This window comes from Lissotriton vulgaris, chromosome 6, assembly GCF_964263255.1.
Source record: "Lissotriton vulgaris chromosome 6, aLisVul1.2, whole genome shotgun sequence".
NCBI lineage: Eukaryota > Metazoa > Chordata > Amphibia > Caudata > Salamandridae > Lissotriton > Lissotriton vulgaris.
In genome coordinates, this window is record NC_141694.1 from 1,225,862,160 (window position 1) to 1,225,887,786 (window position 25,627).

At 43.0% G+C, this 25,627-nt stretch overlaps 1 protein-coding gene across 1 annotated transcript in view; it reads right to left on the reverse strand.

Annotated features, from left to right (window-relative positions):
• The window catches only part of LOC147708656 (uncharacterized), a 223,889-nt gene that overhangs the window by 118,681 nt on the left and 79,581 nt on the right, over positions 1-25,627 (reverse strand). The window contains exon 11 of the mRNA XM_086925380.1: positions 14,691-14,762. Within this exon, the coding sequence (XP_086781506.1) occupies positions 14,691-14,762 (72 nt within the window). The remainder of the gene's footprint in view (positions 1-14,690; positions 14,763-25,627) is intronic.

The window sequence follows — 25,627 nt, forward strand, 5'->3', positions numbered from 1 at the left end:
ATGGCGTCAACGCGTCTCGATGGCCTTTATTGATACTCTGCCATCTTTTTCAAGACTAAATGATCAGTCTCTCCTGCTTCTGGGCACTGGTTGATTGCCACTTGCAAAGAGATTTCTTGGTTACATCACCCTTAGATGTATCTCTAGGATTTCTCTCGCGTCATCTTTTGAGTCTTAAAGCGTTCCTTCTTAATTTTAAAATCGCTTCTCCTAGGAGCTGCTCTTTCTTTGACTGTAGGTTTCACCTTATTGCTTATTTTTTTAAATGGACACTGCCCTCGGTGATTCTTCCTTTAACTTTTGTGTATACGGGCTGTCTGTTAATCCTTATTAGTTGCCCCAAAATATAACTGTTTGCCAAATCTCAATCTCGTGATTCTATAAGGGTAAGAGTAAAACTATCGCGGGGTGGGTTCTTCTTATGGCATGGGTCTCGTTTTTCTGATGATAAACAGTCCAAAAAGTCTACCACTCCCGATAGCCTTGAATCTTGTGTGCTCCTCTTTTTATGACTCAAAAGGCGCGCAAGGAGGCCCTTGAATGAAAGGCAATGCTAAAATGAACATTTATGGCGCACGTGTTGGAAGATTATGATTGACTCATGTTGAATTTTTAAAGAAAAAAGGAAAGTTGAAATAACACCTTATAGCCTGCCCGTTATGACAGGTCATATGAATAAATTTAAATCTAATAATGTATTTTAGCGAATAACCTTGAAATATGTTGCTTTTGTTTACGATGGATCAGTTGTATTTCATAGCTAATCAGAGTTTGTTTATTTACAACTGATTTTGTATCACCAGTAATCAGACAGAATACAGATGTGCTGCACAAAAAAGAAGCTCTGTAGACTGGGCATGCTACAACTCTTTGCTCGGCTTAGAGGATACCCTTTTTCAGAAGAGAATCTTATATATTTATTTTGGGTTAAAATTGTCAATTCATGCTTGTATTTTAATTCACGAAGAGCAAGCATCTTGCCACTCTTCTGCATACACATAGCAAAGATGTAAATGGCTATCGTGCTACAGGACTTTTCGCTCATCAAAGCATCTCAGTATTTCCGGTATCTCCGGTATCTCTAAATTGTTGTGGCAGCAGTTTACATCGTGAATGTTCAGCTTCAAGATATTTCATCATAGTGGAGCTCAGCATCCTGAATTGCATAATCAAAATTGGACGATCGTCCTTCAGATTTCAGCTTTAAATGTGTCTCACACAACTAACATGTGACAGAAATACATCCATGGAGGATCAAGGAAACACAGAAATGTATAAGTAATTCCCCCCTCTGACGTCCCATCTTACTTACCCAGTCTCCTTCAGAATTGTATAGTATGACACTGAACATCATGTAGCTGCTCCTCTGTGTAATTCGGGCTTGGAATGTCCAGACTCTTAGCTGTAAATACACAAAAAAGAGAGCCAGGCACAACCCAGTACAAGGCCCACCTTCAGTAACCACCATCTCTGCCCTACACAAAGTATCCCTCTCCTATCACTAGACCACACTTCCCAAATCACTCAGCTTAAGTAAGGAATGGCTACATAATCATCAAGGTTGTCTTTATGATTTCATGCAGAATAGTAGATGAAATAACATTTACCTGGAATGCTATTGGCATCAGGAATCTTTAAAGATTCACTCACTTTGAATAGATCTTAACATTAGAAGAGAATCCCACATCATCTAGATATAACACACTTATGTTGACCTTTGCACTTTAAAGCAGTACCTTCAAGGGAGAAGTTACTGAATCTCCAATTTGCAAAATATGCAGAGGGCACAAGGTTATCACTTTGCAGTCATATCTTCAGTTCTGCAACATTCAGTGTATCCTAGAAGGTATGGCTATTACCAGGACAAACATGGCATTCCATTGGTTCCCTTTATGTGGGGTCACTAGGGACAGGAACATTTAAAACGGCCAACATAAAGTTCAAGGCAAAACAGAACTCTTACAGGCTTATTGTATCCAATGTAAAAGTATTATTGTTTGCGACACTGCTGCAGATATGAAAATCACCACGTTGTTGAACAATCAAGCAATCAAGCCAAATATTATGTTTCAGGTAGAAAGTACTGCAGGGTCACTGAAAAAAATGTTCTTTGAAAAATGTGTCCCAACATAAGTGAGCATGAATAGCAATGAGTGACTTTTGGTCAAGACATTATTAGAAAGACAAGGAATAGGTGAATGTTAGGTGTCATGCTGAATAACTACTCTAAATGCCATTTCTTCATCGCTAGCATGGGAGGACAAGGGAAATATTCAAGACATAGTTCCAACTCAATTACTAGCATCACCTCTCACCTACCATTACTCCCCCAGCAGCATGACGTATGAGCGTAACCATTTGGGTGCTCCCATGTGTCATTCCACCTGTGGCAGGCCAAATGGGTAGCTGCGAAAGATACCAAAAAACAGCAATTAGGCAAAAAAGACTTCAAAAGCTGACTGCACTAAACATTATTACAACTTATCTCCTCTCAGATCAGTCTAGAGACCCAAATCTTGGATAGGTAGAAAGATAATCACTGGACGTTAGAAAAGGGAATAGTTTTTACCTGTATTGTGATTTGTCTAGAAAAGGCAGCTTTTATAATTTCCTGTAGTTTGAATATCCACAAAATCTAATGAGAAGACTACAGTCTATCTCTTGCTTGAGATATATCTAAATTGATCTCAATCTCTCTCTCTCTCTCTCTTTCTCTCTCTCTCTCTCTCTTTCTCTCTCTCTCTTTCTCTCTCTCACTCTTTTTTTGTTTGAGGACAATAAAAGAATACATTTCCTACATCTCCGGTGGTTCGTGAATTTCTGTTTGGCAGAAGCAATCGCAACGAAAGACGGAGCATCTTTAGTGTCTTGATATATATATATTAAAAAAAATTTAAAAAAAAAAAAAAATATATATATATATATATATATATATATAGGGGCGGAGCAGCTCTTCATCAATCGGGGGGGGGGGCTGGATACTTAATCCGGGATACACGCCTGCTTCTTGTTTTGGTACACCCTCGGCACTGAAGCAGGCACAGACGCCGAAATGCATTTGCCACAATGGGTGTTTTGAATCGCCATGGCTTTTACTTTTGAATAAAGATGAATCTCACGTTTCCCCTGCTGTGGCCTCTTCTTCTTTTTGGAGGAGTTTCTTGGACATTTTGCAGCGAGAGCTCCAGTGTCGTGCTTAAGAGGCCCCCGCATCTTCAAGAGGCCTTGGACTTGCTGGTCTCCGCTTCGGTGGAATGTCGTTGGAATCCAGGGTACTGGAACGACCTTGTCCCACCTCCAGGCCCGGGAGGAGATGGGGCGGTGTTGAAGTCACTCGAAATCACGCTGGGCGAGGTGGATTCCCTGCCTTGCCCCCGCCGAAAGGATTCCTGTGGCATGGGGGTTGATGTGGTCTGGGGACTCGAGGGGGCACTTTGTTTAAAGGTCACATGGACTTTGGGGTTCACCAACATCTGAGCGCTGATCCACTCCCGGCAATACCTGCCAGTATTGAACATTGCATGCTGGGACCTGTAGGCGCCATCCACGAGGTGGCTAGAAGGAGGTATAAGGCGATTGCTACTTACCTTGGGGGCGGAGCAGCTCTTCATCAATGAGGAGGGGGCTGGATACTTAATCCGGGATACACGCCTGCTTTTTGTTTAGCTACACCCTCAGCGCTGAAGAAGGCACAGACGCCGAAATGCATTCGCCACAATGGGTGTTTTGCATCGCCAAGGCTTGTGGATTTGAATAAAGATGCAACTCACTCCCCTACTGTTGCCTCTTCTTCTTTTTGGAGGAGTTTCTTGGATATCACTGTGCTAATCCTATGCTTAAAAACTTTGATAGAAAAACAGACATTTGAGGTGAGCAGATCTAGAATGTCGCTGGTGTTGAGAGTGCTCTAACAGGAGCTGCTTTCCACCTAAACTTGGGAACTACCCAGAGTTCTCGCCTTCTTTTTTGCATAATGTATGCGTCACTCTATGCCTGAAAGGGTTTTGTTTTGACTTAATACTGGGTACTCCCTTGTGTCTGGACAAAGCTATACCTCTCTGAAGAGCTCTAATTAGAGCGAAACACTGTGTCAGGGGTTGCTTTTACTCATTTCAGGTTGGCTTGAGTTGGTATTTTACCAATTCAAAGCTGTAATATTGTGCCTGGAGTGATAAATGGCTTTTGTCATTTTACAGCTCGGCAAGGACAGCACTGTACTAGTCCTATGCTTAAATACTTTGCTGTATAAATGGCAAAAGACTTTGTCATTTTCTATCTCGGCGTGGATAGCACTGTGCTAATCCTATGCTTAAAAACTTTGATAGAAAAACAGACATTTGAGGTGAGCAGATCTAGAGTTTCGCTGGTGTTGAGTGCTCTAACAGGAGCTGCTTTCCACCTAAACTTCTTCTTTTTTGCATAATGTATGCGTCACTCTATCAACAACAACAAAAAAAGCTCCAAGGGTACAAGGCTATATGACTGCACCTATCTACAATTAGGTCCCCTGTGTACACTAAATATGGGTGCCAAGAACCTGAAGCCACATACCCCTAGGCTCCCCAGGGTATTCACCCCAAATTCCACAACAAAACACAATGGTTCAGCACTCCACAATAAGTAACAGTAAGTCAATAACTTTTGATGAATCCGCTTAGTAGGGCTTAAAATTCTTTTATTATGATTTCTTGATACATCAAGAAATGTATCAAGAAATCAGAATAAAAGAATTTTAAGCCCTACTAAGCGGATTCATCAAAATAATTGACTTACTATTACTTAGTGTGGAGTGCTGAACCATTGTGTTTTGTTATGCGTCACTCTATGCCTGAAAGGCCCTGAGGGAATTGGCGTACACTCTCGGCGGAGCACGCCAAGATTAAATCCTCATTTTTTGCGACAAAACCGAATATATATATATATATATATATATATATATATATATATATATATATATATATATATATATATATATATACATACATAGTTAGACCTGGTACTATTGGAGTGAGTCTCCCTTTATGTTTTGGCTGGTTTTAGATGCTTTTGGGCACTGTGTCACTGCTATCCAGTGCCACAGTGCAAGTGCTCCCTATTGTAAATTGTTGTTGTAATGTATTAGTGTCTCCATGATTGGCTTATTTGATTTACTTGTCAGACCCTAGTACAGTGCACAGTGTGTGCCCACGGCATTTAGATCAAATGCTGCTAGTGGGCTTGCAGCACTGATTGTGCCACCCACAGAAACAGCTTGTAAAGTGTGTCTCAGGCCTGCCATTGCGGAGCCTGTGTGCAGTCTAGTACTGCCATGTCGACTTGATAAGTCCACTAACCAGTCCCTAACCCTATAAGTTAGATTCCCCTAAGGTAGGCCCTAGGGCAGGTTGCATTATGTGGGAAAGGTAGGACATGCCCTGATGTGTGTGGCATGTCCTGATAGTGAATTATAGCCAATCTCATGTTCACTATTGCATGGCTACTTGTCCCCATAGGCCAGAATGGGCAGTTTGATTATAACATCTTATAATCCTAACTGTCCCAGGGAACATGGTAGAAAAACACATTTAGTATACCTGAACTCAGAATGATAAAATGCATCTTTTAGTGAAGTTGATTTTGTGTTTGAAAATAGCACTTTTAGAAAGTAGGTATTTTCTTGCCTAACCATCCAAGCCTCCCTCTGCTAGGTTGTGTATTCCATGCCTGGTTTGTGAGTGACAGGGGCTGGGTGAGTCAGCACAAGGCTAAATAGACCTATCTGCATTGAGAGTGGTGGGAGGAGTAGCACCTGGGCCTGAATTGGGCAGTGTCTGCCTTCCACATTGCTGGCTTCACCTCCTGTGGTGAGTCTGATAACCCTGGCCCACGCCAACAAAGGAAGAAGTTATGGACTGGCAGAATGCACCCAGAACTGGTTTGGACCAGGTACAGACACTCTCTGCCTTCAGAAACAACGGATTTGTGTGTATAAAAAAGGGGGCCCAGACCCCAAACTTTAGATGTAATTGCTGGGGGTGGCCTGCAGTGGTTTCTTTATTGCCAAGGAAATGAGAAAGAATTTTATTTGCAACGTTCATCATCTTGAAGAAGAATCTCCAAGGGCTTGAACTGTGCTTGCCTCCTGCTGAAGTCTCAGGGATACAAGACTTCACCACCAGCTCCCCCCCTGAATTTCCTTGCTGGGAATTATGTCTGCAGAAGCCTGTGTGTTGTTGGGAGCTGGAAGTGCGACTCAACAAGAAGAAGCATGTCGCATCCGCAGCTGTTGCAGCATGCCGCCACCACAAGGGTCACCGTCACATCACAGGAGAAGCATGTCTCAGTCGCAGCTGTATGTCGTCACATCACTGGAGAAGCGTGTCGCTACCGCAAGGGTCGCCGTCGCATCACCGGAGAAGCGTGTTGCAGGGCCTGTCGTGGCTCCCTAAAGTTTAAGAGTCGCCTCACGGCCGTCCGGCATGCACGCATCGTCTTCACGTCGTCGCATCGCATCAAGGGCACCATCTTCTCGCATCGCACCGGATCGTTGCATCGCATCAAGGCGCCATCTTGTTGCATTGCAACCGAGACGCACCACGAGATCGTCGCATCTCCACTTCTCCGGTAAGGAACAGACGCATCGCCTACTTCACGCAAACAGTGAGGAACAGACGCATCACTTACCTCGAAGCAAGGAACAGATGCATCATTCTCCCTGCAAACCTTTTGTTTATCTTGCGTGATGGATGTGAGAAATGTGTCGCATTTACCATCTAAAGTGAACTGAGTTATTTCTACCATCTTAAAGTCATTTTCTTACTACTGTAATGTGGATTTTTGTTGTTTGGGTCTTGTGTTATGTCTATATAAAGAATACTTATTCTTATAAAACCTGTATTGTGTCCATCTGTAGCATTTGCACTGTATTAGTGTGTGTGTTCACAAATGCTTTACACACTGCCTCTGAGATAAGCCTTCCTGCTCGTGCCAAGCTACAACAGGGTTGAGCAGGGGTTATTTTAGGAGTGTGGCCCCTTACTCTAACTAGAAGCAAGAGTCCCTATTTGGACAAAGGTATAAGCCATTGCCAACTAAAGACACCCAGTTCTAACATTTGTGGTCAGCGGTGATGATTTGGACTTCCATTTGTGACTCATATACAGTGATTGGTGTGCACTACTAGTGAGTGCAGACCAACGCAACCATATACATTTTTGGGTAGAATTATTTTTCCTTGGAACTGTTATTTTTGCTAAAGACTGCCAGTTCGTATTGCCATGAGTAAAGCAGCATCCAACACATCTATGGATATAGATTTTGAGGAAGAAAGGTTGGAGGCCTACAATGTAAAACAGCTGAAAGCCTTCTGTAGAAAATTTAAAGTTGCTACTCCAGGCCTCACCAAGAAGAATGAGTTCCAAGAGGCGCTGAGGGCCTGGGTGGAAGCAAGAAATGCCTCTGAGCATGTGGAAGAGCCTACAGAGGAGGCTGAGAATGCAGAACGGCAGCTGGATTGGCCATTGGGTCCTGCCAGGGAGAGAGTGTATTCCCCCATAAGCAGCAGTGTTTCTTCCAAGGGCATGTCCCCAGGACAGCTGGAGGACAGAGAGAGAAATAGATTGCATAGAATGGAGATGGCCAAGCTAAAGTTGGAGAGTCAAAAGGACCTAGAGAGTAAGAAGTTGGAGCTTTAGAATAACAGAATAGCTTTTGAAAGGGAAAAAGAGAAATTAGCACATGAAAGATATTTGAGGGAATTGAAGCTTAAGGCTAAAAGTTTTGAATTGAGTCCCTCTGGTGGCAGCGCATCATCTGTGCCTGCAGAAGGCAGGGTATATTTCCCAAAGGATGTCACCAAAGATTTCCATAAGCATGAAGATATTGGGCAGTGGTTTGCAGCCTATGAAATGGCAATGTTGGGCCACCGGGTCCCTGAGAAGGATTGGGGAGCAGGAATGTGGGGCCGCTTTGTTAGTGATGGGAGGGATACATTGTAAGACCTGCCCAGTGAGAGTAGGATGCTTTATGCCCACATGAAGGAAGCCCTGTTGACAAGGTATGGATTGAGCCTAGAACTCTATAGATAGAGGTTCAGGAATTGTAACAAGCTGGAGGCTACCACCTGGGTAGAATATGTGTCTTTATTTTGCAGAGCTATGGATGGTTGGGTGAAGGGTAGCAAAGTGAGTACTTTTGAGGAACTCTATGATTTATTTGCATGGGAGCACTTGTCTGGTAATTGTTTTCCAGAGCTACGCCAGCACCTTATTGATAGCAAGCTAACTAACCGTAGGAAGCTTGCTGAGGAGGCGGACCGTTGGGTGAATACCCGGGACCATAAGGGTCATGTGGGAGACTCCACCAAGGTTGGTAAAGTGTCCCAAGCAGAAGAGTGTGTGGGACAAGGGTAAACAGAGGAAGTTCCAGAAAGGGCCCCAAAGTAATTCCCAAGGGAACCAAGGTAAGGGTTCCCAGCCTCCCCCTGGGAAGAGGTTGAGCCCCTGACAGGTAAACCTGTTCACAGGGGGCCCCCTACATTCTTTCAGTGTAAACAATTGGGCCACCGCTGGTATGATCCCCAGTGACCCCAGAAGGATCACAATGCACTACCCTGTACACCACCCCGTCAGGTGACGAGTGTAGCCCTGGGAGGGGAAGAGGTGGGTACCCAAGGTGAGTGGGGTCCCACAGAAATGTCCCTTGTCTCTTTAAAAGATTGTGAGGTGGTCCCCAGGACCCATCTGCCTGATAACACCAAAAAGTACAGGCAGTGGGTGACCATCAATGGCCATAGGGTGGAGGCTCTGAGAGACACCGGGGCCAGTTTGACAGCTGTCAGTAGTCAGCTGGTGTATGAAGAGCAGGTGGTCCCAAATGCATGTTACCCAGTTGTTGCCGCTGACAACACAGAGAGCCACTGCAAGGTGGCTCAGGTTTCCTTTGAGTAGGGGGGTTTCAGGTACTCTCCAAGTAGCTGTAAGGCCAGCCATGCATGTGGATTGTCTGTTGGGCAATGATTTAGACAGTTCTCCTTAGGCTAAGGTGGAGAGAAGGTTTCATTTAGAGATGTTGGGTTTGACTGAGTGGGAGTGTGTGACCACTCGGTCTATGGCAGCCAGTAGGGGTGCTCAAGAGGTCCTGGAGCCTGAAAGTATGGCCCAGGTACCTGCCTTAAAGAGAAGAGGTAGGAGGCGCGAGAAACCAGCCCCAATTGTTCCCACGGTCCAGGAGGAGGCATGCCGTGAGGGGGATGCCCTGGAACCGACAGGGGAGCAAATTGCAGAACTGAGGAACCTTCTGAGCTGACCCATTGGCAGCAAGAAGGAGGACCCTCCAGTGAGGAATTCTGTGCAGAACAGAAGAAGTGCCCATCTCTTGTGGGTTGGCCTCAAGCCAGGCAGCAGGCGATCAGTCTGAATCACATTGGATCTACTGGGAGAATGACCTACTGTATGGCGAGCCTAATGCTGCTGAGCCTGGGTCAGCCCGTGTGCTGGTGGTACCCCAGCAATTCAGAGCCTTCCTACTGGGTTTGGCTCATGATGTACCGTTAGCTGGATATCTGGGGCAGGACAAGACTTTTGAAAAGCTTGTCACCCACTTTTATTGGCCCCAGATGTGCAAGAGTTAAGATACTCATTTTAGGACTTGTCAAACTTGCCAGGCAAGTGGGAAGAGTGGGAGGAAGCACAAGGCTCCTCTCCAGCCCTTCCCTGTGATCAGCAACCCCTATAGAAGGGTGGGTGTTGACATTTTGTGGGCTCTGGACCCCAAGACAGCCATGGGCAACAGTTTTATCCTGGTCTTGGTGGACCATGCTACCGGGTACCTGGAAGCCATCCCTCTCAGGACATTGACGGCCCCCTTGGTGAGACGTGCACTGATGGGGATTCTCTTCCATGTGGGGTTTCCCAGAGAGGTGGTGTCAGAGACCTTGGTACAAACTTCATTTCTAAGTATATGAAGTCCCTGTGACAGGAGTGTGGAGTAACTTATAAGTTCACCACTCCTTACTGTAGGAAGGTGGAATCTGACAACATGGTTGTCACCAGTTGATGGTTTTTGACTTAGTTTGGCTTGGATCCTTCTATTCAGGGCCCCAGTCTTTCTGCTTTCTCTTCTAAAATGATTCCTTTTTTTTTAATACACTTTTTACTTTCCATCAGATAGTGCATGTTCATACAGTTGACATAAACTTTTCCATGCTCATGACGAGCTGAGCTCGTCATGAGGCACGGTGCTCCGGTGCTCATGACGAGCTCAGCTCGTCATGGGCCGTGGAACGCTCAGGTGCGGGGAGAATTCCCCTGCTGTGCTGAGCGTTCCACGGGAACCAATGCACCTGTGACGAGCTGAGCTCGTCATGAGCACAGGAGCACTGTAGCTCATGACGAGCTCAGCTCGTCATGAGCATGGGAGCGCTGTGCATGCCTCCCTCCCCCCAGCACAGCGGGGGAATTACCCCCGCAGCGAAGGGGATAAACAAATAAATTAATATGAATAAGCAAACATATTAATACATAGGCAAGAGAATAGTGAGAAACAAAAGAGAGGAAACAAATAGAAATTTCACAGTAACATAGCATATGTAAGCAAAATGTTTTTTGGGGGAAACACTTCCTATTTCATATTTAGACAAATCCAGCTACTTTAAGCCATCCAGGGCCAATGGCCCCCACAGCACCTCTAATTTAACTAACGATTTGATGCCACTTGCCTTTGCCAGAGTTGCCTCTACACCTGATAATCGCCCACCAATCCTCTGCCACCGGTGGTGTAGTAGAGACCCATGCCATGGCAATAGCCAGCCTAGCTGCAGCCATTAGAATCGTAAAGAGACGCGGTACTGCCGGATTACCATCTTTATATCCCAACATAATTTCAAGATCCGTGAGTGGGTGATCCAATCCTATTTTAGAATAAAGTATTTGCTCGATTTTCCTCCAGTACCTATTCAATTCTGGACATTCCATAAACATATATTTTCAGTTAGCAGCATACAGTCCACATTTTGGGCATTTTATCTTATCCCCCATCTTATTTCCCTGGGCCCATTTAGCTATTCTAGCCGGAGTGTAATACATCATGCAAGTAATACGTGTTTGCTGGAGCTGTAAGCTAACAGAATGGGCAGAGTCCTTAACATAGTCTAATACCTGTTCTATCATTCTAGGTGAGACCATTATCCCCAAGGTTTGAGTCCAACGTTCCACTAATTTTTCATTGCCCAATGGTCTGAAACTATGTAGAAGAGCATACATTGAGCCAATGAGAGATTTAGACTTCTCCCTATAAATACAATCCCAGACTGTTGAATGTTTTATTTCTTTTACGGCCACATTAGAAGCAAGATAATCCTTAATCTGCAAATATTTTAAAAAAATGGGCCGGAAGTTTATAGGCCAGTCTTAAATTTTCAAATGATTGAATACCTCTATCATTATATAAATCGCCAAAGCAGTTTACTCCATAGTTTGCCCAAATTTTACCCGCTTGATCCCTAAATACCTCAGGAAAAGTGGGATCCCTCACAATGGGTAGTTTTTATGGAATATCAGTAGATTGCACCTAGTAGACATCGCTTGCCAAATATATACAATATCCTTAACGGTCTTAAATTTTACCCTTTTAAAATAGTTTGGATCTCTAATTCCATATAAAAATGTATCCCTCTGGTTCCCTAGCATAAATGTGAAGACAAAATCAGTCTGATCTAGGCTGACCAAACTACGTAAACGACCCGTAAAAGTGGCACAGAAAAAGTCTTTGGAATCTGGGAATCCAAGCCCACCTTGATCATATGTAGCTTTAAGCAGCTCAATCGCCCTCCTCGGTTTTTTATATCCCCAAATAAAACTACTAAAAAAAACCTATAATTTTTAAAAAAATATGTTGGGGACTTTCAAAGGAATAGAACGAAACAAAAATAGAAATGTAGGCAATATTTTCATTTTGATCAAGTTACATCTGCCTAACAGGCCTATAGGGAGCCTATGCCAAATTTTTAACAATTTAATAGTTTCTTTTAGCAAGGGTACATGATTTAAATCAATGATCTGATTAATCTTAGCCGTTATCTTTACTCCCAAGTAAGTTATAGTGACACAAGATCCGATAATGGAGTTCTGAATCCCGACAGTGGTAAGTACCTGAGTTTTGGCAGCATTCAATTTGGATCCTGCAACTTTGCAAAATCTGTATGCTTCTACCTTAATACTAATTGCAGCTTCCTCTGGGTTGATTGCATAGACTGCAATATCGTCAGCATAGGCTGTGATCTTTATGTTTAGTATTTTCAGCTTTTAGAGGTTTATTTTGTGTGCACTTTTGTAGTGTGCCCAGAATTTCTGGTCTTTCAATACCATGTCCTGGTCTTAACATTAAGGAGTAAAAAGAATAAAATTAACAGCCTGATTCATCAAAGACCCGTTTTGCGAGTCTTTAATAGCGATTCATAAGGAATCGCTATTACAGACTCGCAAAACGGGATTCATGTAGGAATCGGAAAAAAAAATGCGATTCCTACACATTCCTTATTTGCGGTTAGCAAATTGCTAATCGCAAATAAGGAATAACTCCCCATTCATTCCTATGGGCCAAAGGCCCATAGGAATGAATGGGGAGTATTCCTTATTTGCGATTAGCAATTTGCTAATCGCAAATAAGATAGCGATTTAAAAGGTGCTAGGGGTGTCCAAAGGACACCCTGTAGAACCCCTGAAAGGTAAACTACATTGGTGTTGCGCACACACATGTCCAAAGGACATGTGTGTGTGCAACATGCAACTTAGAAAAATGCTTTTAAAAGCATTTTTCTAAGTTTTCGCTATTTACCACGAGGTTTGACCTCGCGGTAAATAGCGGCCCGAAATTGCGATTTCGCAATTTGAACATGGATGATGAATTGCATTTAAGGAATCTCAAATAGAGATTCCTTAAATGTAATTCCTCGCTAATTAGCGACTTCGCTATTACCGATTTTTGCATTTGGGATGATGAATCCCAAATGCAAAAATTGTGCTCGCAAAGGATCAGATTCTGAGAATCTGGCCCTTTCCGATCGCAATTGAGGTTCATGAATCTGGCCGCTAGTCAGTAGATCTTGGTAATAGTGATGGTAGAGTTTGGTGGCTCTGGCAGAGGGCATGAAATTAACTGCATATATTTTTGAAAATGTTGTATTCCAAACATTGTATCACAAAAGGCATCATAATTCTCATAGACTTGTTTGTAAAATATATGTAAAGGACACCATATTTCTACTTGTCAATGACATTAAGATGGGTACTGCCATTAAATATGTATTTACAAAGCTAGGGAAGGTCCTATTTACTTTAGCGCAGTTGAAGGTGTCATATAAGTTTTACAAACTTCAACTGCGCTAAAGTACATAGGAGTTGAAGTTTGTACAAGTCATCAGTCTGGGTCTACTTCAGTAAGAGAAAGCTTGCTTTCTGGTGGTGATGAGATAAACAGTTTCAAAGGTTTGCTTGGAATTTATATAATTTACCCAGAAGATCGTGGTGTCTTTTATATTGAGAGTGTGAATGCCTAGTTCAGCTAGTAATGTTGGAATCAAAAAAGAAAGAAGCAGAAGTGATTAACATAAAACCTTCCTCATACATTTTGGGTGTGTGTATATAGTACTATTGCATAAACTATGCTGTCTTGAGAAATATACATTGTAAATAGTCATCTATGTAAAGAATCAATTAGTGGCCTTTATTAACCTTGATGAAACAGCATTCATTTGAAGATAACAAACCTTTGGAAACTTTATGCCAAAATTCAAAGAACTTTGTGCCACCTTTTTTCCAGTCGCAAACGGTTCGATTCTGCGATTCGACCCATTTGCGACCGGAAACCAGCCTTTTCCGATGCATGAAGTCATTTCCATTTGCAAATTAGGTAATCGCAATTTTTTGCGATTACCTAAATTGCTAAAGCATTTAGGGAATGTCAATTTGCAATTCCCTAAAGGCGATCCATCAGCTCTTTCCTAAATGCAAAGTGTGCCTTTAGGAAATGCTAATTACCATTAACTTCAAGTTGATGGTCATTTGCGCATTCTTTGAAAAATGCACAAAAGTGAATTTTTTGAAGTGAGATGTGGTGCACACACATGCCCTTAGGGCGGGTGTTTGCGCCACATGAGCACTGTTCCCTTTTTTGGGGGGTGCATCAGGGGGGCATTAGGCCCCCTGGAACCCTTAGAATTGCATTCGCAATTTGCGATTACCAATTTGGTAATCGCAATTTGCGAATGCATTTCCATTCATTCCTATGGGCCTGTAGGCTCATAGGAATGAATGGAGTTTCATTCCCTAATAGCGTTTCACAATTTGCAAATCGCTATTAGATGATGCCAAGGAATCACAATTTATTTTGAGATTCCTACAAGCATAGGGATTTGCGATTCCAAAATAGCAATTCCTTAAAAATCGCTATTTAGGGATCGCAAATCCAAATGTTGATGCATGTGGCAGATAAAGATGTAATCACTGTTGGGTAAAATCCATTGAGGGATGCGGCAGTAAGGTAAGGCAATGTATGATAGAGCAGATTGTATACCATGGCAAGAAATTACTGTTTTTTTCGACTACACATTGATAGAAAACCAAAAAATTAAATGTACTGATGCAAAGAAAATACTCAAACACATGGTGAAGGAAATGCTCAAACACATGGTGGCCTTTGATGTCCCGTCTCACCCTTTCGCCAGAATAAGGTAGGAGGCTTCGGCTCTCGCTCATTATTGTGCCTGTGGGGAACCACTGTGGCTGCTGTAAAGGTAAAAATTGCATTAGGCAAAATATACTTTAAGACCCATTTTCACTTTCCACTCCAAACTCCCCCTCTATGAACACAACGAAAGACTCTCATTAAACCTTTTAGTGGCACCCAAGTTTAAGTAAGACCATGATCACACAGAGTTTGCTGCCAGCAACCTAGTTTCAAGTAAAACATGTGACATAGGAGCTGACAAAATGATTTAGCTGTAAAGTCATATCTTTAGCCATGGTACCCTTAAGGGTTTAAAGGCTTTAAAGACCTGTGTCAGAGCAGTGTATTTGGCTAGTTTGCCTATAGACATTCCATGAGTATAAATAGACTGCATGAAGTATTTTTCTGGCAGCAAGGATACATGTTCACCTTGTTAGTATGTAAGGGACTGGGCCGGTTCATAGCCAATGGAAAGAGGTGGATACTAGTGAAATATACTAATTCAAAACAACAACTGTAAACTTGTAAGATTAATGAAAGTCACATAATTTTGCAGAGAAAGGTGAGGTAAATCTTGACATGTGCAAAGTGAGGCACGTTTTCCTAAACATTAGTCTGGCTATGCAGTGTGTGCTATTTATTGGTACTACATTCATGCATCTTTATTTTTTTTTTTGTAATTGCACTATGATCTCACTGCCCATATTCGTGGGTTCACTAATGATTAAGAGTGTCCTGAGAGGTCTTCTCTAGAGCTGATTTTAATGTATTATCCACTATTGCCCACTGCAAAGTTTGTTAGCATTAGTTAATCCCTTCAAATGTGTTGCCATGAACAGCAGGCATTCACTCCATACGGCCTCTCAGCATCAATCAATCAGTAGATTTGTAGAGCACTTCTTGTCACCTGTGAGGGTATACAGCTGATGGCACTGTCCAGTTGATTAGCTGAATAGCCAGGTCTTCAGGGGCTACCCATCTCTTCAAAACTCTGTAACAGATGGAGAGGTATGGAGATAATGGGGTAGCTCAATCCATGTCTTCCTTGCTAGGTGGGAGAAGGAGCAACCTCTGCATCTGCTACATAAGATGCGTGGTTGAAGGTTAGAGACGGAAGTGGAGTGGAGATGTCTGGTGGGCTGATGGAAGGTCAGGGGATGGTTCAAGTAGGTGGGTGCGCAGTTGTGTAGGGCCTTGTATGCGGGGGCCAGGAGCTTGATACCCAGCATCTTTTCTGTACAGGGAGCCAGTTGATTTCCCTGAGGTAGGGGGTGATGTGGGTTTGTCTAACGAGATCCATGGCGAGTCTGCCTTCTGTGTTCTGCATGGTCTGTAGTCGATTTGTAGCATGCTCATTGGGGGTCTGAGTTAAGAGGGCCACCAGGATGCATCCATGGGGGAGCTTTTGTTTCCAAAGATCTGTCCCTCTATCTTGTCTGTGTTGAGATTCAGGCAGTTGTCGTTCATCTATTTGGCAATGTTTGTAATGCAGTTGTTGAAGTCAGTCTTGGTGTTTGGTGGTATCTTCGGAGAGGGAGAGAATGAGTTATGTGTCATCAGCATAGCATATGATACCAGTCCATGGTTTTTCTTTTATGATGCTGGGCAGAAGTGTCATATAAGTTTTAAAAAGGGTGGGGATGACCGAGGATCCTAGTCCACAGATGATTTCTTTGGTTCGAAGGTGAAGGGTAAAATTACTTTTTGCATTCTTCTGGTGAGGAGAGGCGATCCATCTGAGAGCAGCTCCTTGGATGCCTCTGTTGTGCAGCCTTGTGATAAGTGTGTGGTGGGAGCCACTACGTAGGCTGCCAAGAGGTCTCTCCTCTTTCTGAAGTTAGCAACTTTATTTTGTCTAATTTCTTTTAGAAGGGTTTCTGACGTTCAAGCGTTGGAGACTTCAAATAGATTCTAATCTCCTGAAGGGGTACATTGTAACATATGGAAAAGGACTAAAATAATGTCTGAGCCTGTTTTGTATCCTTTTTTTCCATGAGTGTGAAAAGCTATGTGTGGTAAAATGTATGAGAGTAAGGTGCTGGAGTTTAGGGCACATGGTGAGGAACAGTTGTTACTGTCTAACGTCAAACCCTATAAGGAAGTCTCCATAGCCACTTTAGCTAATCGGGCGAGAGTAGTAATAAGTGAGGTAAGAGTAGACCTTTCCAGATAAGGTGCCTATTCCTCAGAAGTGCAAAGGCTAGTAAGGTTTTCTGGGCAGGTAGTTTGCTAACAAATATTTTAAAAGTAGCAGATTGATCTAATGCGAATACTTTTGCAAAATGTTATTTAAGACCTGTGGCCACTGGATGGCTTTAAACTTGCAAAATGGTAGCCTTCAGAGGCTAACATTATCCCTTCCTCCTCACCCTACGAGGAGAAAATAAAAAAAATGTAAAAACAAAAAGAATGACTAGGATAAAGGTATTATTTAAGTTTGTTATCAGGTTTATAATTGATAGTGTTATAGCATCAAGTACTTGTGAATTCATTTTTTTTGCACAAAAAAAGTACAGCACAATTCACGCATTTTAATTTCCCAGATATAAAGTACATGTGCATTACAATGTCAGTACTTTTTATTTGTGCTTTTATGTCCTCAAAGGCTGAAATAAAGAATTTCTTTTGACTTTGCTTGAATTCTATTTGCAGACAACTTATTATAAAGCTTGACAGAAAATGAAGATGTTGTCCTGTTTTGTCGTAGCTTAAAGATGATGATGACTGTGTGCCCTGGATATACATATTGTCTGGACATTCTATTGCTTTATGATGTATTTTTGGTCTTTAAAGGGCTGCATGTTGCGGCAGCAATAGAAGGTCATTGCATGATGTAAACCTCGATTGTCTTTAATGGAATCAAAATTCTTCTTGTATGTTGATTGGAGAATCGCTATTCTGGCTTCGCCTAGGTTAAAGATGAGGTGAGGTCAAAAGCCAGCTGGGGTCCCTGATTGGACAGAGTTCATGATGGAGGCAGTGTCCTGTGGGGGGAGCTGTCCCCATTCAGTTAATCGGATGTCTCTGGTGATAGCGGGGTTGTTGTGTTGCTTAAAGAAGTCAGTGGCCTTGGGCTAGGGTTTAAAGTATCTGTAGACGTTGCAAGGTTGTTGCAGAATTCCTGTGTGGGGGTAATGTTGTTAGTTGCAGCAGAGGGGTTGGAGAATTCTTTGACGCTGCTGAAGAGTTGTTTGCTGTTATTAAAGCTTGATTCAATGCATGAGGGTGAGGCCTTTTTCTTCAATTCTCTCAACTGTCTGAAGTAGAGGTTGAGGGTTGTGTTGAAGTTGGTCTTGTTGGTTGTGTCCTTGTTGGTGCGCATCTCCTTTCCAGTTGTTTACGGTGCTGTTTAGTTGTTCGGAGGTCTTCAGAGTCCCAGCTAGCCTACTTAGTGAACTTTCTGTGGGTTGTTGCCAATGGAAGCAAAACTGTTGGTGCAGTTTCTGATGTTCTGGTCTAGGTTGTTGGAGGACATGAGGCGGGTGGTGTTGAGGGTATTGATCCATGTGTCCTTTAAGACTTTGCTTCAGCTGTAGTGGGCGATTGGGTAGACTGGGGGCAGCAGTCCGTGAGCTGGTGATGTTGAAGTGAATGATGGAGTGGTCAGTCCAGGTGAGTTCAGTGGTGTGGCTGTACCTGATGTTGTCACTGGAGATGAAGATTGGGTCTAGTGTGAGGCCTGCGGTGTGCATGGGGTCATGAGCGAGTTGGGTGAGTTAGATGTTGTTCATGCTGTCGAGGATGTTGGTAATGTTGATGCCATTGAGATCAAACACAAACATAATGTCTTTTAACTGGCAATATTATCTACCCAATACAGTCTCATGAAGAGTATGAGGAGCATGTGCATATAAATCGTAAAATGTTCATTTGGTAAATTAAGTTAGCCAAAGCATATTGAGCCCTCCTAAAATGTCCTTGAGGGGTTTATGGCAAGGTTGACTGCAAACCTATATAATGACCCTGTTGACTTGATTGTCCTTGAAGGCATCGTAAAATCACCATCAGAAGTTGTCACTTTTACTAAACTTATTCCCTCTAAAATGGTAGGTAGGGGAAGTGAAGAATGCAATGGGAGAGATAATTAAGGAAGCAGAAACAAAGCGGTTTCTGACCTACCAAATAGTGAAAGAGGAAAAGGGTAAATACTGGTAGGAAATCTTAGTGGCATAGTGCGGTATTATGGGCTGACAAGAAATTATAGAAAAGGGATTGTGTAGAGACTGGACTGTTTAGTTATGGATTGGAAGCAAGGGTTGGGAGATGAGATTGTACTTAGGAAAGATTCAATGTAAGAGAACTGCAAATAACATTCAAGGATGGCTACTGAAAGGCTCAGATACACAGCTCCTTTATATCCATTAAAATACCGTTACTCTTACCAATCTTCTCCCAGCAATATTGTGTGTGGGGTTGTATAACAGTGAGAAGCTTCTCTGTCTTATGGTGGTTCCAGAAGCCAATACAGGAAGCTGACAAGAAGACAAAAAGGATTTCAGACAAGATAAAGGCCATCCCAGCTTTTAGTAATGAGACCCACACTTCCTCTATGCCCACAAATAAACACCCTTAACTTTGTTTGTCAGAATATAATAATTTTAATATTGCGCTACCATAATATTGAAGAAAAACTATTAATTAAAATATTGAAAATTAAGTATATAACATTTAATTTAGATGACTTATTATTATTCTAACACCTACACTCCTTTAAGATGTAGATATCACTACGGTACCTATACACGGAGTAATGTTCACATGTCCTTTGTACAGGCCTGACCCTAGAAAGTGCTCGCATCTCGTCGGTATTTGGACAAAAGATCAGAAACACAAATATTGTGGGACAGAATATCATGTCAAAAATATAGAGGACAAGAATATCATGTATGTCAGAAGTTTATAAACTTTTGAAATACTCAACTAGACCGTCCAGGATTTTGCATTTTGCAAAAAAGTCGCAAAATCTGCAGTTTTGTAAAAAGGTTGTTCTTTTTACAAAAGTGCCCACTACATTTGGGGAATGTGGTCTGATGTCTTTTTTGAGTGAAGAGGCTGACAAAAGGTTGTGAAAACATAATTGAAAGGGTCGTGAAAACATAACTTACAGGTATTTTCGTCTCTCAATTCCCAACTTTTTGGAAACTAGGACATCTTGTGGCCAGGGATGGTAATTGTTTTCAAAATATCTCCATTATAAAGTTCAAAGGTGAACAGTAGGTCGTACTTTTTTAAAGAGAAAGGAATTAAAACGAAGGGAAAGTTAAATGAGTACGCGTCTCTGGAAGAGAGTTAATGTGCTAGAAGTCAGGAAGTGGAGATTAAAGGCTCCAGGGGTGATTTGGGTGTCCTCTGGACAATTTACACTCCTCATTTAGTGGCCATAGCGTGTGAGGTTTATTTCGTTGGCCACCACTGAGCTAAGCATCATTAGTGTTGTGAGATTTGCATGAACCTGTGTGGATTAATTTCTCTAAGAGATCAGTTTTTTGTAGGTGTGGACATCATAAGTGCACTCCTACTTACATTCATTCTCAGCCACAGCCAGGGCCAAAACACAGGCCCCGACGGCCCATGCGGTGCAGGAAGCCCCAGGCCTTCTGCCTTCCTCCATTCAGCCAAAGAGCAATTTTTTTAGTATCAGATAAGTCTCTATTTCGACATCATGTCATAAAAGACAACATAAAAAAGCACATCATCAATACCTTAAAAGTACATTAAGCACAGCTGATTCATTGACAATTATACATAAATAAGGGCTTTTCACGTAACCTACTGGCTAAATCTGTCCTCTGATTATTCTTTATCAATAATTAAAAAGGTAGAAATTCACTTTAAAAGTAATAAATATGACAACATTTTATCAAAAAATCTAAAAAAAAAATAAAAAAAATAAAGGACAATTCATTTTACATAATAATGAGGAGACATTCAAACATTTGGGACAACAACTGATTTTAGTTGCCCACATCCAATTGAGAAATTTAGACACAGCAATAATTAGGCTTTCCGAACAGTCTGTTTTAAAAATCCGTAGGGCCTCAGTTCCTTTTTTGATACATTTTTGAAGACATACTGGCCTAAGCCACCTAAGCCGCGGCAGTTTGTACACAGGGCATATAAACAATATATGAGTTAGACTTTCCAGTTGTGAACTACAAAAGGGACACATAGCATCCCTACCAGAGGACCATTTACTTGTAAAGGTATTAATCGGCAGGGTACCCACCCTATATTGATGGAACCGTTTCCGGTCCTCAGGGATTGTAATAAAATCACAATATGGTTCATAAGCTGGTAAGAGTTTAAGCTCAAGAAACTCCCTATGTAGTGAAGAGGTGGAACGTCTTTGGAATTTTTGTGTTGTGACCATCGACCAGTATAGTTCCCTAAGAATCTTGCGTGATGGAAAAATATTGTGTGCTTGGTTATCCCATAGCTCAGCCAAGCCCATGGCATTATAAATAGCCTTGGATTCACTAAACCATTTTATTCTATTGGCTGTGTCCATGTTCCTAACTTCAAGGAGTGCTTGGGCATAGTGGGAGAGCTCTGGGGTAACTCAGATCCTCCGCCAGTATGCTATGGGTCTAAAGCGCACTACATCCTCTATTCTCTGGCAGCCCAGGTCAATATAGAGTGGCAAAAGCGGGGTAAATGGTGGGAGCCTCGCTATTCCTCTTACAAATTTATTTTGGGCATTTGTCAGTTCAGAGATGTTACATGACCCCCATAGTTCGGCCCCATACAATATAGATGCTCGTATTTTTGTGTCATAGATTTTTAGTGCCGGAGCTATGGGTTGGGTGGCCGAAGAGCGCAGTTCTCTCAAGAGAACTCCCGCCAGCTGGGCATTGTCTAGTAGCTAGTTGATTAATGTGTGGTTTCCAATCCAGCCTTGAACCCAGTGTGATACCCAAGTATGAGAACGAATGGGTTTGCTCTAGCAACCCCCCATTCATTATTGCTCTTCCTTTCACTTGCTTATACCTATTCATTACCATAAATTTGGTTTTAGACACATTGATGGTAAGGCCATAGTCGCTACAGAAGGTCTCAAACTGCCCGATTGCTCTCTGGAGCCCTTGTTGGGTCTTGGATATTAAAAGAGTGTCATCTGCGAACATGGACAGGGGTGTAGACTCACTACAGAGCTTGGGTGCATACGTAGGAAAATCACTGTAGTAGGCGATAACCCTGTTGATGTACAGAGAAAAGAGCAATTAATATTGGTGGGATAAGGGAGACTCAGGGGCCCTTCATCACATTCTGCAGGGGGGTGTACCTGCTATTTTCTTTGGGGCTGATCCGCGGGCTGGACACTGCTTCACTACTGCTTCTGGCCGGGCTTGGCTCTGCCGAGTCCCCTGTGCATTGTATTCTGCTTGGGGATTGTGCTCTGGACTGGGTCTCGCCCCGCTGCTTCCCTGGCCGGGCTTGGCTCTGCCGAGTGACTGCATCCTGGTTGGGGGCTGTATTCCGGGCCAGGCTTTGCTCCGCTCTCCAACTGGCCGGGCCTGGCTCCGCCAAACACTCTGACTGTCAAGGGTCCCCCTCGAGAGAGGAGGATGTTCGTCCACAGGAGCAAAGATGAATGTTCCACACACTTCCAGACAACAACTACCAAAGCGAGAAGGTATAACTTCGCTATAAGGCAGCTGCTACCAAAAGTGTGGGGGGAATTTTCCCAGGGAGTATACCACTCTCCCCCAGCCAGGTGACGTAGCTGCAGTCTTGATGGCAGGAGACTGGGAAATAAATATACAACAATACTAACCTCACCAGTACTTTACAGGGCTGATATACAAGTGTTCAACATACCATTCCACTTACCTCACAGGTGAGTGACAGGGCTTTAAGCTAGAAGTCCAGGCAAGAACCAGGAGATACAGCAGAGAACCTGGGGGACAACTAGCAAGGAAATCTCCAAAGTAGAATGCACCAATTCCCGTCCTACTCATAAACTGAAGACAGAGCAGGACTGGGGGCCACAAGTGCAGCTGATAACACTAGTATCACTTATAGAGCTAAAGACAAAGTGATACAGAAATTCTCACTTCCAGCGCATAAACTAAAGACAGCGTGGAGCGAGTAACAAAACACATAACACAGACAATCCCCTCTTCCAGCTCATAAGCTTAAGACAGAGCGGAGGAAGGGAACAAACAACATAAAACACGGACAATAGACACACCCCGTCTGACTAGAAACTGAAGAGCAGAACGGAGTGGGCGTACCTACAACAAGGCGCGTTAGACCAGACACACTCCACTCGTAAACTCAAGACGGAGTAGAGCGCAAACACAAACATACACAAAAACCCCTTCGATCATAAGAATGACCGCGGAGTCTAAAAACTGTGATAAATTGCCAGTTCGGAACTGACACCAAAGAAGAGAGAAAGGCAGGCGGGGGATCCAGGCGGAAGGGGACGCTAGGCACCGGTGAAGGGCGTGCCGAGAAGAGAAAAGGTAACGGAGCAGGGCGGGAGGAAAAACAGCAGGCAGGACACAGAACAGGAACAGAAAATACCGTGACCCAAAGGCAGAAATCTCAGGACCTGGAAAAGAGCACAAACGGGATCAATAGGAATCAGCAGGATCTCAGAACACTACGGGAACCTCACGGAGCAGGACGCTGAGTAGAGGGGGCGTGGTCACTAACCAAACAGTAAGCCAAGCAATGATTCGCGGGTGAGCTTCCCTTTTCAGCTATCTAGGGAGCATCTCAAAATACCATGACTACTCAGTAAGAGGTTTTAAGGGAAAGGTACAAAAGTCTCACAGGGACACCAGAAGGTTAGTATAACTGAGCATTCTACACAGCCCTGTGGAATCTATATTGAACACTTATGGATGAGGTCAGATCCGACCACCCCTAACAGTTCTCCCACTCAAAACCCCCCTCCCGAGGCCGGGGCCAGGTTTCCTAGGATGTAATCTATGGAACCTCCTGATCAGTATAGGAGCATGTACATCCTCAGCAGATTCCCAAGTTCTGTCTTCTGGGGGATATCCCACCCAATCTATAAGGTATTGGAGTTTGCCTCTATACCTTCTAGAGTCTAGGATCTGTTGTACCTCAAACTCTTCTTCGCCTTCGATCACCACAGGAGGAGGTGGTGATTCAGGGGTCAATGGGGGAATGTATTTCTTAAGAAGGGAACAATGAAACACAGGGTGAATTTTGATGTGTGGGGGTAACTGCAATTTGAGAGTCACTGGGGTTATGACTTTAAGAATGGGCTAGGGACCTATGAAGCGAGGCTGTAATTTCTTGGACCCAGGGAGTCTGAGATTCTTGGTGGATAACCATACTTTTCCCCCTACATTATACTGAGGTTCCTCTCTGCGATGTTTATCTGCTTGATACTTCATATTTTCTTTGGCTTTGTTCAGTTCTTGAATGGCCTTTTCCCATACAACCTTTATGTGTTGATGATGCTCCTTTAATGCAGGTATTTTGTCGAGATCAGTAGGGAAGGGAATAGGAAGGAACCCAGGATGTTGACCATGATTGAAGTAAAAAGGAGACACTCCTATGGCTGAATGTGTTGAATTGTTATAAGCAAACTCTGCCAAAGGTAATGCTTCCAACCAAGTGGATGGCAAATGGGTCAGTAGACAACGCAAATACTGTTCTAGTGTTTGATTAGTCCTTTCCGTTTGACCATCCGTTTGAGGATGGTAGGCAGTGGACAATCTATGGTCCATTTGTAACACTGAACATACTCCTTTCCAGAATTTGGAAACAAATTGAGGGCCCCTATCTGAAAATATCACTGCCGGAGTACCATGGAGGCGAATTATCTGCTCTAGAAAAATGTGTACCAATTCTTGTGATGATGGTATCTTTTTAAGTGGAACAAAATGAGCCATTTTGGACAGCATGTCCACTACTACCAGTATGGTATTATACCCTTTACTACAAGGCAGTTCGGTGATAAAATCCATACTGATGGTATGCCATGGTTTGGGAGGAGCTGGTATTATCTTCAACAACCCTGTGGGGGCACAATGCGAAGACTTTTGCCTAGCACATACTGAACAAGCTTTGACATAAGTCGTCGTGTCTTTAATGATATTATCCCACCAGAACCATCTCTGACAAAGACTAACAGTCTTGGCTACTCCTGGGTGTCCAGCAAGAACACTATTGTGACACCGTTCCAATACTTGAGTTTGTAAGGGGGAACAAGGTATGTACAATCGGTTATCATGGCAATATAATTCCTCTTTGACTGTATTCAAAGGATTCTTTATCCATTATTGTCTGTTTATCAAGGCATATTGTTCTTTTAAGATATCAAAACAGGATTGAGATGATGTTCTTCGGCTCCAATGATTTTATGTTCTGGGATGATAGGAGGTGTGCTATTCGTATGTGCCATGCTAGTGCTGTTAATTCTTGAGAGAGCATCAGCCTTGCCATGTTGGGCTGCAGGTCTATAAGTGATTATAAAATCATATTCACTAAAGAAGGATACTCAACGCATCTGTCTAGGTGTCAAAGCTTTTGCAGATTTAAAGAACTGTAAATTTCGATGATCTGAAAATATTGTGATAACATGTGGAGATCCTAATAAATAATGTCTCCATTCCTGAAAGGATAACTTGATGGCAAGGAGTTCTCTTTCACCGATGGTATAATTTTGTTCAGCAGGGAGCAACGTCTTAGAAAAGTAGGCCACAGGATGAAGCTGTCCATTTCCTGGATCCCTCTGCGACAAGACCGCACCAACCGCTGCTTGTGAAGCGTCAGCTTCCAGAAAAAATGGCAAAGTGTTGTCAACGTGCCGAATGATGGGGGCAGACATAAATTTCTTCTTGAGCTTGCAAAAGGCCTGTTCTGCTTCTTCATTCTAAGCGAACTTGATTCCTTTCTTGAGTAACTTCGTTATAGGAAGAATGGTTTCTGAAAAGTGGTC